General features: G+C 41.0%; 1 protein-coding gene across 2 annotated transcripts in view; it reads left to right on the top strand.

Moving 5' to 3' along the window:
- Positions 1-20,447, top strand: part of gbe1b (glucan (1,4-alpha-), branching enzyme 1b) — a 78,046-nt gene that overhangs the window by 31,829 nt on the left and 25,770 nt on the right. For both annotated transcript variants that reach the window (XM_068714443.1, XM_068714451.1), the window contains exons 10-12: positions 72-170; positions 8,722-8,832; positions 8,915-9,086. In XM_068714443.1, coding sequence (XP_068570544.1) covers positions 72-170; positions 8,722-8,832; positions 8,915-9,086 — 382 coding nt within the window. The remainder of the gene's footprint in view (positions 1-71; positions 171-8,721; positions 8,833-8,914; positions 9,087-20,447) is intronic.

Here is a 20,447-nt window from a genome sequence, read left to right as displayed (position 1 = left end):
TGACTACAGGGAAAGAAAAGCTGTGCACACAAAGGGAAAATGTGATATGAAATAGTGTGACTTCTCCGCAGGATGTGTCTGGAATGCCGGCTCTCTGCAGAGGAGTGGAGGAGGGAGGGCTTGGGTTTGATTACCGACTGGCTATGGCCATCCCTGACAAGTGGATTCAGGTAAGATTATTTACTTCTTTTTGATCTACTGCTTTTTTCCTTCTTTTTTTTTGGTGCCCTCTCCGTTTAGTTTTTTTCTTCTCCCCAGCAGGTTTCACGGACACTAAAGGCCTCTGCTCACACAGAAATGTATGAGCCACGAATACTGTAGAGGGAAAACTAAAAGCAGCTCAAAGCAGGGATGAAAGACAAAGGGAGTGACGGGACAAGATAGGAGGCCTTAAACACTCTTGTGCTATATTACAGCTGGGTCTGTTGCTAAGCGTTTGAGTTTCTTAAGACGCTTTCAAGTGTAAAACTTGTCTAGCAATATAGTGACACAAAGCTCTTGCCCTGTGTTTTCCTCAAGGAACCTGTACACTGTTTTGCTCTGGTGTGACTTGAATGGACACGGAGGCTTAATACACCTGGAGACTAGATGCAACATTATCAACAGACTTCTGAATGCAGGAGTATACTATACATGCTAATATCCTCAGAAAGGTTTGTGTCTATACTTGTACAGTGCTCATAATTTCAATTGAACAGAATATTCCTGCGTTAAAGGAGACCTATCATGCTCATTTTCAGGTTCATATTTGTATTTTGGGGTTTCTGCTAGAACATTTTTACATGCTTTAATGTCCTCTGTCTAGAAACTGTCAGTTTAAGCCCCCCCCCCCCCCCGAAAAAGTCCAGTCTGCTCTAATTGGTCAGCGCTTTCCGGTCTTTCGCTTCTGCTACGTCGCCCACTTCACAGCGTCACTGCACCCGGGGACTCACTAGTGTGTTATGCACACAGAATTTGTGGATAGCGCGTTTTTGATACTTTCACATGTGGCACCTAGACCTGCTTTATAATAAAAACGTTCTACAATATAGGACCTTTTTTAAAAAAGCTTATTTATTAAGTTGACTCTGTGTCGGAGAGGTATTTCTGTGTCTTTGCATTAGATTGCATTACCGTAAGAGGTTGCCGTATAAACTTCTCTGGTCACTTAATGAATAGACGGCAAACTTAATTTACAGACTGATAGTATTCCACAGTGATTGACAAATACTGCACTATAAAATCACACTGCTCCTAAGAGACTAGGCTGTTATATAATAGGAAACTTCATTTTCTTGCCCCTCTTGTACTTAAAACACAGCTCAAAGTGATTTGCATGATATTATATTAAACACAGTTAAGATACAATAAAACTGAGTAGAATAACAAAAAGGTGCTCCAAACGGTAGTCCAAACGGACTACTGACTGTAAGGACTAGGAAGGATAACAATAAATCTACTTCTACAATCACAATGTCACATTCACAGTGAGACACATTTACAAATGTAGACGGGTCACATTCATTTTCTTGACCTCTTTTGCTGTTATGAAGAAAGTGTGAAAACTCTCCTGTTTGTTTTTCTTTTATTCTCCCGGAGAAGCAAATTCTTTTCTTTTATCAAACAGAGGAAGGTCTTTGTGCTTTTTCTAAAGCAGTGTTAATTTATTTCCCCCCCCCCCCCCCCCCCCCCCCCTCCTTAATCCTACCCACTGTGTGAATGGGAAGGTCATTATGTATCCCTTCAAACACAGAGTTATGAATAAATGATGGAGGAGAAATAATTGTGATTTTTAAAAAAAGCAAAAGGAAGACAGACTTTCATGATGTTAACTAAAAGGTCATCTAGTCACTGATCCAAGCTGAAATGTCTTTTGTGTTGTTGGTTTTTTTTCTTAAGTGGAGCATTTGAATAGGCTGGCAGTCACCTTTACATTTCACTTTGATTCATTATTCCGTCGGATATGTCTGTCCTTGGAGTGGCTTAACATGATGTCAAAGCAAAGGTTATTTTTCCGTTAGAATTAAATGCTCTGTTAATTTGACTTTCCTAACAACAGGCCCTCATGCCAGCAGGTATATCGCAATCATTAGGGAACACGGTAAGCTGTGGAGAAATATACAAAATAATAATAAATTAATAAGTGTAATGAAATGCCAATAGAGCATGACTGTTTATAGTCCTAAAATCCAGACATTCATTGAACACCGGGTTCCCAAACCAGATCCCCGATGCTTCAAAATATCTTAAAATGATACAGTGGTATCTGTGTGAGGTAAAAATACCTTTACATGCGTGTTCATTTGTGGAGATGCTCGTGCTAAACAAATTGAGGAACAATTGTGTGTTTATCATCAGTCCATGTTTACCTCAGTGCTTATTGTCTTCAATGCAAACCTTCCATTGAAAAGTATGAAAACTCTAGATGGGGTTTTGTCTTGTTGGCTTACAAAGAGACATCATTGCTTAATTTAAAGTTGAAATGTGATTTTGGAAACTTGACTGAGAAATGGACAAGCTTAAAGTTAAAAATAGGATAAGAAGATGAAAAATGAAGGTTTAAGTGAGGGTGTTGTCCTCTTGCTTTTCTTTTCTTTTGCTCCTTTTTAAATGACCTGCCCATCTTGCCATTTATTTATTTTTTATTTCGATTTAAGTTTCATTAGTCAGTAAAAAATATTCAACCCATTAACCACGTTGCCTTTCAAATTTGCTTTGGGTTGTAGCATGGCATAATGTGGTTGGGAACTGGTTCTCAAGCTTCATTCCGATAAGCTGAAATATGCGGGATCAGAACCGCAACTTGGTTATTCTGTACTGAGGAAAAGCTGGTTTGGAAGAGTGAAGTCTTGTGGGTAAAGTTTTTTTTTTTTTTTGCCTGCTGTCGGAGTTCTCAGTTTTTCCATGTTTCCTCAAGGTTATCACCAGTCATGCCATACAACATAAGACACAGCGCTTTGCTCTGCTCTCGTACGGACAAACGGTAGCTAATGTGTACTCAAACACAAAAAGTTCTAGAAAACCGCCCACGAAAGTAGAAGACATTGAAAAGCATCCGCTCCAACAGATGACTTTACAACAAGAGTATTTGTGTATGTTTAGTGTTCAGGACATATATATATATATATATATATATATATATGTATGTATGTATGTATGTATGTATGTATGTATGTATGTATGTATGTATGTATGTATGTATGTATGTATGTATGTATGTATGTATGTATGTATGTATGTATGTATGTATGTATGTATGTATGTATATATATATATATATATATATATATATATATATATATATATATATATATATATATGTATATATATATGTATATATGTATATATGTATATATATATATATATATATGTATATATATATGTATATATATATATATATGTATATATATATATATATATATATATATATATATATATATATATATATACTGTGTATTTAGAATATGCCGGTAATGTTAAGTCACATCCAAATATATGACCTGCAGCAATGATTGCAAAAGTTATCATCTAGTGAAATAAAGGATCTAGGTAAGATGATTACAAAAACAGTAACTTGAATAACTTAATTCAGCAGTAATCACTGCTAAAATTGAAAGAGGATGATTAACCATTCCCAGCAAACGTAATAACATCATCGAGTGATATGTTACCACCCGGCACCGCTTCAGACTGGATGGGAAATTCTGGCCGCCAAATATTCTCCGTCCTTCCACAACAACCGTTGAAGCACCCTTTAGCTCGCCACTTCAGCCCAAACTGCCACTGTGAAAGTACTTAATGGCCCACAATGGGAAAACATTGTTTATAACTGTGCAGCCATCAGGTATGAAAGTCCACAACTGTGTGATATGGAAGCCGAGCAGCACAGGGAGAGTGCATGCATACTCAGCCATCAATCCAGAGATAAATAAAGGTTATTATGTATTTCTTTATCTGAGAGTTGCTGTCTGAGCTGATGGCACCATCGCACACGGCCGTACAGCTTCTTTCAACCCCGTTTTGGAGCAGTGTTTGCCTCTTCTGGAGAATAGATTCACTGTACTTGGGATCAGTACGTAACCCATAATTGATTTCCTTGATCCCTTTGGTGATTCCTCCAAAGCCTCTATTAGTACTCACGCCCATTCGTCATCAGTATGCCACAGTGTTTTAAGAAATTAGCAAGTATTACTTTAGAAGGTACGTTTGTAGGAAAGCAGACAAGCAGCAGGTTCTCTCTGGGGATGTGTCTGTCTGTTTGGGTTGGCTGGAATGTGGATTGCTTTTGTGTTTGTGTATGTTTAGAGCCAGTAGAGGACTTCTCTTGTTTGATGTTTGAGGGGAAATGCAGCTTGTAGAAGGCCTGAAGAGGTTATCTTTTGTAAGATCCATGTAAAGCCGTGCCTTTTTAATCCAGTTAGTCCACACTGAAAGTTATATTTACTCATATTTTGGTGATAAAGGAAAAAGCAGAGTGTGTGACCTCGGCGCCGCATGCATCCTCTTGCACTACGGTTTCTTGTGTTTCTCGATGGGGGAAGTTTATGCATCGTTAATCAAGTCTGTCTCTCACAGCGGTGGGTTTTTACTCGGTAGCGACGATGGAGGGAGGAAAGGAGCGGGGCAGAGGGAGAGAGAGGGAGATAGTCCCAGACTTGACCTTCCTCAGTGACGCTTGCAATAGCTGTGCGGCAGGCTGTGCTGCGCCGCTAAAAACGCAGCCTCCTCCACGGTAACCAAAGGTTTTACAGGATTATCCTCGGGACGCCTCCGGAGAGGTTGTTGCTGCTTTTTTACTTTTCAAACAATATTGCTTGCAATGCAATATTCGTTTAGATACTTCTTCTGGTTGCATTTTTTTTTCAATTTCATTTGTTGCCTCCCCGAGGAGACTTGACATCACATGAATCGCAAAGCTGAGGGAGAGCAAGCGAGCAGCAAAATTCATGTATTTCTGTGCAGGGAAGCATTCACATGAACATGCCTTGGTATAGTCAGTGAAGTGCACTCAGGGCTAGCCTTGCCTCTCCTCACAGAGTGTCAATTAGGGAAGGATTTGAATGGACTGAAGTGGAGCCTCCAGTGAGGGGTGTGTTGCGGAGAAGGAGACATGGAGCGGGGGTTGGGGTGGCAGGCAGGCATTCAGGAAGACAGACAGACAGACAGACAAGAAGGAACAGAAGGAATGAGAGACAAAGAAACTGAGCAACATGGCTTATTTATAGATTCACGTGTGCACCAGCGATTCTCTCCCGGTTCCTCGAGCGGGGCCTCACGCTGTGTTTCGTCCCCAGCATGACTGATTGATATGACTCATTTACTGGCTGCAGAAGGCTGTTAGGACCAACAGGCTGTGAAAAATTAAGATATCCTAATGAGGACCAGATAAGGCGCACAGCACAAGTTTGGATGATTCGATCTGATTATGACCATAAAATGCTGTCACTCCTAATGGATAATGTTACAAAAGCCCTCTGATTTAACAAGCACCCTTCCCTCCAGCTACAATAGATTGAGATGTAATTGAAACAATTAGAGGCGGAGGAGGTAGGGGGCTCGCCGGTCGCGGCAAGGAAAAGAGAAGGCGATGCAGAGACTTCTCCGGCTTCTCGCCGCTCCTCGATTTGAATGACCTCCGAGTCAATTGTCCCGATTTTTAGTTTCTGTTCGTCCATTTATTTTAATGAATGAAAATATCAGTCTGCACAGCTCTCTCCTTATTAGTTCAAGGGGGAAATCCATGTCTGGTCAACATACTTTGCTATGTCCATCATACTGGAAACATTTTCAATTAGCACGACTTAATAAAATTCCGGCTGCCGGCGAGCGATGATGGACTCTAGCTTGTTTTGTGTAAACATGTCTTTGGCTTCATCTCTGACCGGTGTCCCCCCCTCCTCTCGCATCCTTTAACGTTCACATTTCAGCTTCGTTCGACTTTATTTCTTCAGCTAATTGCACTCTCAGGCCTCCCTTGGTATGCTGGCGGTGTGAGATTTAGACGGTGACTCCTTTAGCAAACTGAGGCGAGCTAAGGAGTGCCTTTCAGCTAAGTCAAGCCGGAGACATTTGTGTGGGCAGAATGTTCATTAATTTCAACAAAAACTGTGAAAGTATAAAAATAGGGAGGCATTAAGTTGATCCGTGGGATTGAGTGTTGCACACCTTCGTTCCCTGCTCCTCTCTGGAGGCGGCACTGTATGCGAGAAGAGAGGATGTCCCCATAGCAACACGCTGCCAGTAAAGACAGGAGAGGCAGGATGCTCGGGCCAGCCACCAAATGTAAAACAAGAGCTTTACACTAAACACATCTCTAGCTCCGAGTCCTTCCCAGCATGATGGGATGGTAGCGGGGAGGCTCTGGAATCAGTCACAGCACGCCAGTGGCAGTGAGATGACCTCATCCTGCACCGCTAGATTTTTTTTTTCTTATTTTATTTCTGGCTCTGCCTAATTAATCCGGGCACTCTGGTTGGCTCCTGACAGCAGGCTTGTAAAGTAAGATTTGTGCACTGCTCATTATCATTGATGAAGTGGAGTGTCAGTGGTGCCAGGAAGCTCGGCTGGTCGGGGCTGATGTGGGTGAGCTGGTGGTAGGGAAGTCGTCAACCCAGTCACTCTTGTCTCCGCTCCGACAGCCCCACTCCCAGATTAATTGCTCCCAGACCACTTTTGCGGTCGAATTGAATTGTAATGATTCATAAGGAAGTGTAAAGTGTCTGAATGTATGTGGATGTGGAGGCGGACGGGATGATCTCTGGGGTATATTCTGCAGATTCAGTTGTTTAGCTTTTATATTGGAGCCGGTGGAGAAAAAAAAAAGAGAGCAGCATTTAGAGGATTTATTTATTTTCAGCTGGTGTGGCATTCTTAGTTTAGCTGCAGGAGGGAAATTCATTTTTATTACTGTTCAATGTATCCATATTAACTATTGTATTGTAATATTCTCCATGATGCTACTAACCTTATCAACCTTAACAAGACTCTTTCATTTAGAAGTGTCTTGAGAACAGAAACCTGATGACAGTGACCCATCTGCCTTGATTATTAGGAAATGTAGTTTATTAGATAAGCACGGTCATAACATTGCACATGTGGTGATGTGTATGTACCTAATAATAATCTCCCCGAATTTTTTTTTTTCCAATCGATTTTCCATCCTTCACTCATATCCCACTAGGTATACAAAGACTTTCTCAGTACCAGTATACAGTACCACTGAATATAGAGCTTGTACTATTGAAGCATCTGCTTTGTCAAATGAATGAATGTTTTTTTTGTCATGTTGAATTAAAATAACACCTGCTTAATTTTTTTTTTTAACATTTATGTATATCATTTATTCCTTTTTTTTTTCTTACTTCCTACTTATCCATTTATTTATTCAAATGTCTTTTACCATAATGTCTTAATGTTCCTGAAAACTTGGCTTCATACTTCTCGTTTTCCTTTATCATTAAATGGTCATATCTAAATGCACTTTAATCAACTTCAACAAAAAAAGGTTCACTCAAAAACACAAGCAAATAAACTAAATACGCATAATAATAATTTGAATACTATTATAATCCAGCTACTTGGGACAAACGGTCAGATCAAACCTGGCAGCTGGGGCGAGTAAATACAGTCTATGCCAAAACCTACTTGTTACTTGTGATTTAAAATGCATTCGTTGAAATTACAGTGATGTTTGTTCCGAGGTATAAGGTCCTGTGCATCAAGGGCCGTGTTGAACTAAAACCAAAGAACAGCCAGCGTTGCTTGGCTCAAGGATCTGAGGCAGCGCACTGAGCTCAAAGGGAGTTAAAAGGTCTGAGAATTTGTAGCACATGCAGATGAGAAGTGCCTCACCGAGGTTTTCTGTTGGCAGTGGGAATGACTAATACGGCCACACAAGGCTAAGGTTAGGAAGAGTGAATGTGAACAGATGGTGATATATAGAGCGGGAGAGCCTCTATTTAGGTGGACCAGCCAGTTCATCTCAGACATATTGATCGACACAATTACCTTCTTTACTCTGAGGATTATGGCTCTGTAGAGTAATATAAAGGTTTCCTGACATGTCAATCAGCTGTCACAGCAAATTCCACCGAGCAGACTTCAGCCTGTCACTGAGATGGGCTCTCCAACTCCCCCACCAATCAGACAGGCTGCATGTCTATCACCAAGGGTTCTTGGAGGGCATAAACTCTCTTTTTTTTTCCATTTAGGAGTGATATAGATACTGTGGCTTTCTAACATCTCTCTTGGTTATTAAATCATCTCCGTTGCCCACAACTGTCTATGTGATTATCGTCACTCTGCCCCTGTGCTCTCGTTAGCTTCTCCACCTCCTGAAAATGACCCCTTCAGCAGGAACTGTGCATGTAGGCAGGCCAGTGGCAGGGCATTGATTCCATCGTTGGATTTATTGTTGAATCCCCCCCGTTTGGATGAGAGGCTCTGACCTTGCCCATCTCAGGTGGGGAGGGCTGATGCCTTACTACCCATGGGCTGTAGTGAAGTTATTAAAAACTCCATTACCGCCATTCAAAGGTGGACATAACTCACAGTGCGGATATAGAGATGTCAAAACAGAGATTGATCTGAGAAAGAAGTGTAACCCAGAGAAAACTTAAGAAAGGTAGAAAGACTGCCAGAACTGAAATACTGAGCTTTAGACATCAGTCAGAGCCCGAATGGATCTCTCAGCTGCACATCTATCACCTCCTTTTTCAATAACCCCTCTCTGTCACCCTGTAGATCCTGAAGGAGTTAAAGGATGAGGACTGGGAGATGGGCAATATCGTCCACACACTGACCAACAGGCGCTATGGAGAGAAATGCATAGCCTATGCAGAGAGTCATGATCAGGTAGGCTATTGTCTGCAAGATCCCCCTCAAAAGTGTCTGGATTATCTTGCTGTGGGTCATAAAACATAACCCACCGTTCCAGGCTCTGGTTGGGGATAAGAGCCTGGCCTTCTGGTTGATGGACAAGGAGATGTACACCAACATGAGCTCCCAGATTCCCATGACAGCCGTCATCGACCGCGGCATGCAGCTGCATAAGATGATCCGCCTCCTCACTCATAGTCTGGGCGGAGAAGGCTACCTCAACTTCATAGGTGAGTGATTGTGGTAACACAAAGAGAATCGTACAACGTAAAGTTGCCTAGAAATTATAGTGTGTACAAGAATAAATACTAATGAGCAGTCATTAAGAAATGTTGTGTTGGCCTTTATGTGCAGGTCAAAAGGATCCTGTGTTTTGATGGTGTTCTGGTGGAATATTTCAGCGTTCAAACAATGAATCCATCGACAGAAAATGAACCAACAACAACTATTATAACGCATTGTTAATTCACATTGCAAGCAAAAAATGTCTTTGTTTCGCTCAAGTGTAAGGATTTGCTACTTGTCTCTGTTGTACATCATTGGAAATGACATAAATATGGTTTTGGAACCATTGGTGAGACAAAACAAGCATTTTGACATCGCCTTTATCTCTAAGACATTGTATACTCAGTGAATTATTGAAAAGAATAATCGGCAGAAAAGTCTTTAACAAACATAATCGACTGGTGCAGCCCTGATATACTCTTAATTTATGTTTTTGCATAGAGGAGTTCATTTACACACATTCCAATTCAAAATTCTGGCTCACAATATACATAATGTATAATATTGTTGATTCAGCTCTCGCATCATGTATCCTATCACGTATAACACAGCATAACAAATTGCATAACATTGCTTTTCATATAACCATTTTCTCTCTCTGGATGGATGGATGGATGGATGGATGGATGGATGGATGGATAGATCGATCTATGTCACATTATTAATAGGCTATATAACGAACAGTTGAGGTTGTGCTTGTGAAGCATCGTCCTTCTGCTTGGTTCACTTTTTGTTGGGAGTTCATTTTAGATCTCTCTCATGTACCGTATTCAGCCTGAATTTGAAGCTCTCCCCTCAGGCGGACACAACAATCGCTAAGAGTTCAATGAACAGATAGAAATGCACATTTATTCTCCTGTCCATCCAAGTCCTCTACGGGCAACAGGCAGAAACAGGCTTCAGTATACATTTTTAATTGATGAGCTATTCCTTCTGTGTTTATTTGCGCTACTGTTTCGGGGTGTTTTGTGCATATATATTTGTTGTACATATCATTTTGCCATAGTGCGTTTCTTTAGCTTCAGGGTAACACAAACAGAATTTACCTTTGCAATAATAAAGTTATCCTAATTCACTAAGGCTTGAAATAGCTTGAAGTAGCCCTCGTCACTTATTTTCCATTCGGGGTGAAGTGCTCAGTTATTAGATTTCTTTCATGGATACATCCTCAGAGTAGCTCGCGACCAATGAGTCAAGGCTGATGATAAACATCAAAGGAACCTTTTGAAGTGGGGTTGACATTAATACTTTCAAGAGCTGATGGTGAAATACAGGACAAAAGCTGTCTAAGATCAGATAGGTTACCGTTTTTCTTTTTCCACATTGATTCCAGTTGACAGTCACTGTTGAGATGCTTCTCACATCATCTGAGCTGCGGTATGCTTTAACGAGGCCTGCTGGTAAAGATAATAAAGTGATAATTAATGATGTTGGAAGTTGACCTTGGTTGAAGGGAATGTATTTCCTTGGCTGAGCCTCACTAATGTATGTAAACGCAGCCTGCCATTGTGGTCCACAGCATTTTAGCTCCACCTGGTGCCCGGGTGAACTGGTCAAGCTCGGAGTCCAAACAATCATCAAGTATTTCTGCAATACCTGAGCTGCCTCCTTTGGATTCATTATCGCTCAGTATTCACTACGATGCCCAGTCTTACTCTGTGGAAAAAGAGTGAAACACCCTGTGAATTTCTGCTCTGATGTGTCGGGGGGGGGGGTGGGGGGGCACACACACAATCAAAGCGGCTGACAATCATAACAGCGCAGCTCATAATGAACAGGATGTCAGAGAACTGACCCCCTGTGGGCAGTTGAAGGACAGTTGATAGTAATCATATCTCATTCTCTGGCTTAAGTATAGCTAAAAGTCGCACTCTGCTGTGCTCTTGGTGCTTTGTGTCTCATGTACTTTTACTCTCAATCAGTGCAGCATCAGAATCATCAAGAGATGGTTGAAAAACAATACTTGAAGTGGCTATTTGACAATGATTTCATTGAGTCAGTCTAATCCCTTATCTTTTGTGAAAATGACTTTGCTCATTTGCTCATCTTAACCTTAACCCATACTTTTTTCTTTGCCTCTTTTCATCAGATATACTGTATTATTGCGAAAGCCATAAATATATATATATATATATATATATATATATATATATATATATATATATATATATATATATATATATATATATATATATATATATATATATATATATATATATATATAGTAGCTAAAGGACACTCTTTTATGAGTTTCTTGTGTCAGTTGATGACTGAATTAGCCAGTAACTACTTGATGCATTGCAGATTGAAATGCTTCAATCTGGCTAAATAAGGCAATAATAAATGGGCATGAAAAGGGAATGCAATTCATTCACTCGCTGTATTTATTCAGCCGAGCCCAGTTTTTATCTTCCGCATCAGTCCTTTCTATGTTTTTATCGAATAAATCTTAATTAGAGCTGCTAAAATGATAGACACTGAGATTTGGGTGTCGATAATACATACCTGTATTTTATATTCACTACAGAATGCAAATCTGTAAATTCCTTCAGAGTCCTCCACCTGTCTTGATATAATGTGGAAACGTGTCCCTCACCGTTGTCTTGTAAAATCTCCCCTTAATGGCGATCTTGCTTCTCCTTCTAGCTGTAAGCACTTTTTAACCTCTAGATCAATGATAATTCTTCTTGCTGATGCAGTTTTCTCCGGTCCAGACTGCAAGCCTTTTATTACCCGTTCTACTGAAGGAACAGATGGTTGCTTTATCACACATACGACTTTCCTCCACTCCCTCAGTTATTCAAATTTCTTCAAAGGGGTTGTTTTGATTTTTCCATTTTTACTTTTGTTTATTAAACCTTTCATGCATCAGTAAATCTGTCAGTTTTTGTTTGTAGGTGTTGTATCATAGAAGCACAAACTCCGTTGTAGTATTGACAGAGCTATAACAAAAGTAAAATTAAGTCCTCCTTTTCAAAATGATTCGATTCAGATTCAACTTTATTGTCATTGCACAGAGGACAAGTACTAGGATGGCGAAAATGCAGCTTTAGCTTCTAACCAGAAGTGCAAAAAGGTGCAGTGGTTTGAAGAGCAGTTATGAAAAGGAGACCCGTATTAAGGAGGCAGAAAAACTAATATCGTTCTATTTTGAGAAGTGATGACTCAAAGAATGGTGCTATCATCTTGTGACAACAGTTTAAAAGGATGAAAGTTATCAAAGTTATCCTGAAGAACACAAAACCTGAAAGTTTCACAGTGACACACCGCTCTGAAGTTCATCCCTGAGAACCTCCGGCTATCGGGCAAGCGTTAGAAAAAAGAAAATCAAGTAGATCTGAGATGACATGTCGTGTCAGTTGATCGATGTCCACAGTCATTTAGTCAGTGCTGAGCAAGAGCAAATTGTTTGAGCAGGCAAATCAATTGAAAGTGTCTAACCTAGAAAAACCCATTTATTTACTCATGACCAATAGCAAACACCACACGGCAAAAGGACAGAGGGTGCGTCGGCATTTGAGAGGCCGGGAGATGGATACTGTAAAGGATGTGGAGTGTCAATGACATTAAAGCGCCGAGTGGCGTGGCGATAATGAAACGCCTCAGTGGTTTTATCATTACATCGGCAGGGACAGAATGGAGGCACTTGCACTTTCTGACTTTCAGGGCTCACAGAGACTTAAGATAACCTTGCAGATTTACAGTCTAAATCATTGCGCTAAGAACTTCTCGCAGCACTCCGTATTCATGGATTGCTACAATGCAAGAGGCAACTATTATACTGCAGCCTTGGACGGTGAATTTCAAACCAGCGCTCCCTCCTCATACATTTCAAATGGATAATCTCACTGAGAGCTAACTGTGCTTGCAGGCTTGTGGTTTCGGAGGAACACGGCACTGACACCGCAGCTTGTTGGACCAGTAATGCTTATTTTATGTGCAGAGTGGGAGTGTATGTTAACACAGTAACAGGAAATCAATCTAGCAAGTGCAAATAATCATTGTATCGTGTTTGCAGACTCTTTTTTTTTTTTTTTTTTTTTTTTCCCCATTGCATCTGAAACCTGTGACTCTCGCCCTCCCATCCCCTCTGATTCCCTCATTGATCTTCCTTTGCCAGAATCCCTCCAATGGAAAACACATTGATCCTTGGCTTCTTCTTGTGCTGCTAATTACTGAGGGGACTGTGTCACTGTCAGGCCCTTATCTGATGCAGGGCTGTGTAGAGGAGTAATGGGATGTGCCAGCTGAAAAGCTGTCTGGCATAACCTTGTGTAAACATGGTTGCCCCCCATTAATCATATCTTTATTGGAACTACCATCAATTTAAGCATCAACATGATCCAACAAACTTTTTTTTTCACCTTGTAGCATGGGTTCAAAATCTTTGTGCAACTTCTTAAATTAAATGTAATAACTTTCTCTTATTTCGGTGTTTTACTAAATACATTTGTATTGGCTATGATAACATTTAACTCAACACCTTAATTGCTGACATATGAGGATGTGGTGACCTTTCCAACAGAGCGTGGTGTAATCTGAAGATCAGGTTATTTGTATCCTAAACTAAACCCTAAACCATAACCTCTGCATCTCGTAAAGTTGGTCACTTTTTCCTAAAGAAAAGTTTTTGATTTAGATTTGATTTCTTTACAAAACTGAGAGTCGACAGCCATGCTAGCTGCTCTGTGAGGCTATACAGGCAAAATGAGTTAAATGTTATAACTTGAAATTGTATGGCAATCCACCCAGTAGTTGTTTCACTTAAAATCACAAATGTTAACCAAAAATTCTGAGAATCACAATTCATCCTCTGGAGACCATGCATGTTGGTACCAAATTTCTTGGCAATCCATCCAATAGTTATTGAGATATTTGAGTTTGGACCAGATTAATCCACCAACACTGCCATGCCCAGAACCATGCAGCTAGCATTCATTGCTCTTCATATCGGTGCTCTATTACAATCTGGGGATTTTACTTAACTTAAATATGTAGTTTTAACCATCAACCCCATAATAACATTGAACTCACCAAGTTCATTTCTGAGATCAAATTGGAAACTTTGAAAACTTTTAGGTTTTATGTAAACATCCATCCAAGTTTAGAGACCCACTTCCTGGGTCCACTGTGACCTTCCATACTTGCTGTGGTTGTGAGTGTGTGCATAGATGACTACTAGTGTTTCTCCACATGTCTGACTTCTTTGTAGTCAGACATAGTAAAGAAAATGCCAATTATCCTTTTAATGAATGTTCAAAAAACAAACTTTGTATATATCATACTGGAACCCCTCACGGTATTTTATCTCGGGTAACAGTGCCCCAGATATATTATGAGACTTAAATGATGATTTTATTCATGTGTGTATTGTGGTGAGAATCCATCATATTTCGTCCTTGTTACAGACTGTGCTATCTGGTTTATTTCAGCTGTGAGGAGGCAGAGGAAGGTTATTATCACGGTGATTAATGCAGGCATATGGGAGGAACATTGCCGCGTTATCGTAGAGGAGAGGGAAATGATTACCTAATGGAGGTGTGTCCAATGTGTTTCTTTAAAGCCGAAATGAAAAGAAGAGTCAAAGACTTCCACGGGGCACTGAATCAACCTGAACAGGAAATCAATCATCTCCACTAGACTTTATAAAATAATAACATTAGGGAACTGAAAGCAAATACAGGCAGAAGAGGCTGGTGTGCTTACACTGTTAATGAAGTGTAGCTCTTTTGAGAGCTTTTATCAAAGCTGCAGCCTGTATCTGGGCCTTTATCCTGGACAGAATAGGCAGATTACTGTTCTTTTTTTTCCCCCTTACTTGTGTGTGTGTGTGTGTGTGTGTGTGTGTGTGTGTGTGTGTGTGTGTGTTGGTGCGTGAACATGCCCTGCCTGCCCCCCGTATGCCACACATACTCCCACAAAGCAAGTGGATGATAAGGAATAGCTCATTAATGTGAAAGTCCACACTACAACATTTTCACACTTGCATACTTTGAATTCCATGCATGCATCTTGTTGTGTGGTGGAGTTCTTATGTGTGCAGGTCAAGTGTGGACCAATAGATCAAGTCGCGTCACGTTGAAATATCTTGAGTGCAGTGTGGAGTAGCAGTTCCTTTATGTGCTCGTTATTTTCCCCCCCGACAGTGTTCACGCCTGCTCGGTTCTCGCAGTCTAAACCAAAGAACAAAAATGATCCATTGTTTGCTTTTGGTTCTAGTCCATTTAGGGTTCACACTGACTTATTACAAACAAAGCAGGAGTTGTAAACATGGATTGACAGGTAACCCATTCATTGGACAGTTTTGGTGACCTATTCTGCATCATCAGCGCTACAAAATCAAAACCGAATTTATTTCAGCGACCGACCGCAAGTGACGCTGTGCTCACGGGTGCCTGAAGTCTTCACTTATTTTTCCGCGGTAGTCACAAAAAGCTCACACGAAGAGAAACGGATGGTCGTGAGCAGCAGTTCAAACTGTAACGGAAGGTTAGAGACGGCAGACAGAAGTGAGCCCGTCGTGTGCCGCAGTGTGATTGGAAACCCTGACGTAGATGGCAGTGTTCTCACTTTCCTACATGAACAAAACTTCTTTTTTTTTTTTCTTCTTTTCACCACAGCAAACAAGTTAACATCCGAAAAAAAATCCCACATGAGAAGTCCATTGTAGTGCAGGGATGCCAATGTCTGGCCTGCAGGAACAGGTTGTTAAGGTTGGATTTGGCAGGCGGGGGAACCCAAAGATCCAGTGTAGCTGGAAAGACAGTGTTGGGGACACTTTTGAACAGGTCTGGTTATTAGCAAATATCATAGATAATTGTGAATATTAATAAAATCACCAATAGATAATATCACTAATAACAGGGCACCAAAACTATGTAGGTGCAGTAGCTCAAAAAGGCATTGAATTAAGTAATTATTAATTACCAAAAGTAATTATATTGAATAATATGATTTAATTGACATAAAAATCACCTTGGATCACCATAAAATAGTCTTATGAGATATACTCAGCGCATCAATTTGGAACTCTGATTAATACTTTGATTAATAACTGTCACTAAAGTGTGAGAGAGACAAAGAATGGCATTCTGGGTTCAAAATGATGACTGTCAGCCATTTAGTTTTGTGCTCAAAGTAAAACGACAAAGATGGCTGAATCACATGACGGCCACATGGTTTATTTGCCTTGAGTGAACAGTCATAACACAGAGTGAATCGTGCAAGAGTTTTGAGATTCTCTCTGAATGTCTACGTCTGTGTTTAAAACCAAGTCACAGTTTATGTACGTGATCGAAATATGTGTCAGATAACATGGTGGGTTAGAAAAGATTATAAGTGTGCATGCAAGGCCCTTAGTCCGTGTGAAGCATAACTAACACATACATTTTTGGCAAAGTCTGTACTGGGTCAGACCAGTTACGTTACTACGTCCATGGAGGAACACTTGCTTGATGCTTTTTGTTGCTTGAAAAGTCGGCTGGCAGACTTTGTTGCTGCCGCTGGTGCTAAACTTGTTTACTCTGGGTTAGCAGTGCGTCCTGATCTCAGTCTTTCGGGTCCCTGCTGTGAAAGAAAGGTTCTGCGTATGCCTGTTCAGTTAGCAGGCCATACCTGAGAGACGAGGAGTTGAACAGCAGCGCAGCTCTTGCTGCTTGCAAAGGTGAGAGCGAAGAGACAGCTGAAGTCTGCTGCTCCTTGCAGTGGAGGTGAGGAGAGAGGGGGAGAGAGGGAGGGAGAGAGAATTTTAGTCGAAGCGTGATAACTGAAGGATCCTGGGAAACTGACTAAAAATTAGTTAGCCAAAAGGATGTGTGCCAAGTGTTACTTTCTGATTCGTTGAGCGAGTATCTCGATGGCATCAGCTGGAAGGAACACTAGTCTGCAGCACACTATTACTATTATTTATGAAACTGCCATTGAGATTTATTTACATATTATTGGACGTGCAGTAACGTCGTTCCGAATCGTGGCAGTCATGAAGGGTTGAATATTTGTTTTTGTCTCAATGAGCCAATTATGACTGATGAGCACATCTTCAACCAGAGATCTCCTGGTGCATCCTTTGGCTGGGAAAACTGAGCCCCGAGAACCCAAAGCCAAATAACATACTATTTGCATACAGCATGCACTGTATACACATTTTCTTTTTTCAGTATACAAGAAGTCAAAGTACTTTCATTATTTACTAGGAGCCGATGCACAATGTGGGATGACAGATGCCAGTCAGACTTCAGCTTTGGAAAACTGCTGCTCATTAAACTTCAAGAGAACGCTTGTCCAGTTTTTTGTTTGTTTTGTTTTTCAGAGATTGTCGTTGAGCTATGTCTTATCACCATCCACAATTTTGTTTAAACAATTTTGCGGCTGTGAATAACTCCACCATTTCCCTTTTGTGCATTGCTTTTTGGGACTACAGAGTCCCATCAACGGCGCACATTTAGTATTCCAATATCAATACACTGCGTCCTTTTAAACCAGCTCAGAATGAGTATGTGGCATGGAATTGGGAAACGGCTCTTTGTAAACTCGGCCCCACACACACGAGACGTAGCTGAATACCTGTGTGATGCATGTGTAGCTCGGGTCGCCATGGATCTGTTGTCTGTGGCATGTAAAGTACAACCGCCTCTGAGGTGGATCAATGTGTGTAATGCACAGTTCGGATTGCAGAAACGCCATCAAACGCATTCTTCAGCGTAACATGTTTCATACTACAGCGGTTGCTCTCACTCACTCCACCTACATGTACCCTATGCAACACAGTGCAACACAGAGAACATGTCGAAAGTCATTCTGGGAAATGAAGGAACTCAAAAGTACTGTAGATGTTGTTGAGCCAGACAGCGGGAGGACAAAAATAGTAAATTATGCATTGAACATCACATATGGATGCCTGACAGAGAAAGAGTACCTGAATGTTTTTTTTTCTCCTTGAGAATGAGTTCCCCGGGATAATTGTGGGGCTTATTCCTTAGGTGCTACTTAAAGGGAGGAGCCTCTAGCACAGTGTTTTTCTTTTATGCCGTCGCTCCCTCTTGACAGGTCTTGAAATCACGTCAATGCTACCTGAATCCACAGAATGTTATGCTTGCTGTGACTGCCTTTTGTAAAATGAGCAAGAAAGAAATCATGTTTCTTTTCTTGAAGGAAGTTTGTCAAATTGTAGCATCTCCTTGACCTCTTTCATTCGACACAATCCCCTGTTTCATAATTTTCTTTTCAAGTGTGTTGAGAATGTAGACGGTATCTAGTTTTCTAGATCTAGTTCTATGATTACAGATGGAGACAATCATGCTAGGCTAATCAGAATGAGCTTAATCAACCCTTCGGGGATGCCCTTACGACTTAAGCGTAGCGTTGATGCAATTCCTTATCGAATACATGCTTATGGAGTGTAATTTGTTACCAAACTCCTTATGTCATCTAACAACTAAAATGTTTATATTTCCCACTGTTACTGTCCTCTAACTGTGCTCACCCCATAAGCCTACAGAGCCGCTCAACCACCAACGATCTGCCACGCCACACCTGTTTATGCTGTAAAACAGAGAAGAGGGGGACAACCTCACCGTGTGCATTCCATTTTGATTGACTGTAGCCTAAAATGCAATATATCAGGCAGGAAGGGGTACGTCTGCACAGGCCAAAACGTATAGGTCGTAAAGAACAAGCAGTCGATCGATACTGTAAACTGTTGCATAGTAAGTCTCCCAATTCCTGGTACCCAGTGCAAAGCACAGATGTGGAGAAAACCCAAATGTCCATTAAGTAAGTTAGAAAGAAGAACTACAGTTCTGTTAACTGTGTTTCCATTAATCTCCAGTGAAGAGGATTGGATTTCTTTGTTTGAGAAATCAGGCTACTGCAGAGAGACTTTGGTGCTTGATGCATGCTGATATAGCCATATAGCTTTACATGGTGGACTGTGCATCTGCATCTTGTATGCTCAGTCTGCACAACAGCTGTTATCAGTTCCTTACACACCCGTTTGTCCCCGTCAGGATCCAGGTTGGCCGATTGGGCCTGGTGCACCATGGCCTGCAGCAATTTCCCCCCCAGTACCTGAGGTTGTCCATCACAGTGCTGCCTGCAGCGAAGTCATTTCCACACACCGTAGTGTTGTTCCAAAGGCTGGATAGTCCAGGGGTGGCTTAATATCTATAATATTATAACGGTACATTGTATCGCTCAATACAAGGCATTCAGGTCAATACACAGTATTAACCAAACAATTCAACATTTGTTTTGTTCAAAATGTGTTGAACTGTAAAGTGGTGTCGTTGTTGAGCGGAGAGGGAGGATGATGAACACTGACGAAGGCTCTTGAATTGGGCTATTTTATCCTTGAGGCTCTGAGGACGCCGGGAAGATTGACACATTGGACAGTCCCTCTAGTGGCCGCAGAGCGCTATCGAGAACGCCGTCGTCTTTTTGCTTGAGGGCAGTCATGCCTACCAGACGTATCAACTGCCGGCTTGTGGCCGGGGCCGTGACATGGCCCACAGCGGCTGTAACATCCATGGTGAAATTGCTCATTTGTGTCGCTAAGGCAGATTCAAAACCGGCAGCCTGAAACTTTAAGAGACTCCTGCCATGATTCCTTGACACGCACTAGTTTTCTTTAGGCACTGGAAGATGAAAAATGGGCCCTCTGGGGCCACAATGGTTACTCCTGATGGTCCGAGACACAGACTTCAAAACGCTGGGAGAGTCTCAACTACATCCCAGAGTGGGCAGGACAAGACGGCATTGTCTTCAGTCCTGCCAGGAAGTGTGGAGATGTCTTCAGTCTGTAAAAAAAAAAACTGATTTACAGTACATCAGCTGATCTCCTTATTCAACAAAAACTAACCAAGATGATCACACCAAATTGATCCGAAAGCCATCCAAAGCATAATTTCTACACATTACACTATTGCTGTATTTTCAAGAAAATAAGTTCTCACTTCAGGGGACACCAATGTCCTGTTTCTACGATGCGGTTCTCCTTGCTCTAAGGATTTTTGTTATAACTTTCATTCCTTGTTTGTGACCATCATATCTCGAAAATGAATGGCCACGTTGGAGTAAAATGTAACCGATTTTTCAAACTCCCACGAGGAAGAAATCTGAAGATTTTGTTGATCTTTTGACCTTCTCTCTTGCACTATGGTAAGGCCAACCTTGTAATGGTCAACATATCTCAAAAACAAATAAAATGTCACTATTAGGAAGAATCGTATTTGTTTTTGCTGACCTTATGACTATACTGTTGACACCATCATTACTGGAAACTTCTCATCTTATGTCCTGTTACTAACACA

This window comes from Cebidichthys violaceus, unplaced genomic scaffold, assembly GCF_023349555.1.
Source record: "Cebidichthys violaceus isolate CVI_PGR_0920_01 unplaced genomic scaffold, fCebVio1.0.p SCAF_1, whole genome shotgun sequence".
In the NCBI taxonomy this organism is placed as follows: Eukaryota; Metazoa; Chordata; class Actinopteri; order Perciformes; family Stichaeidae; genus Cebidichthys; species Cebidichthys violaceus.
Note: the sequence above shows the minus strand (reverse complement) of the source record. Positions and strands in the feature narration are given on the sequence as shown.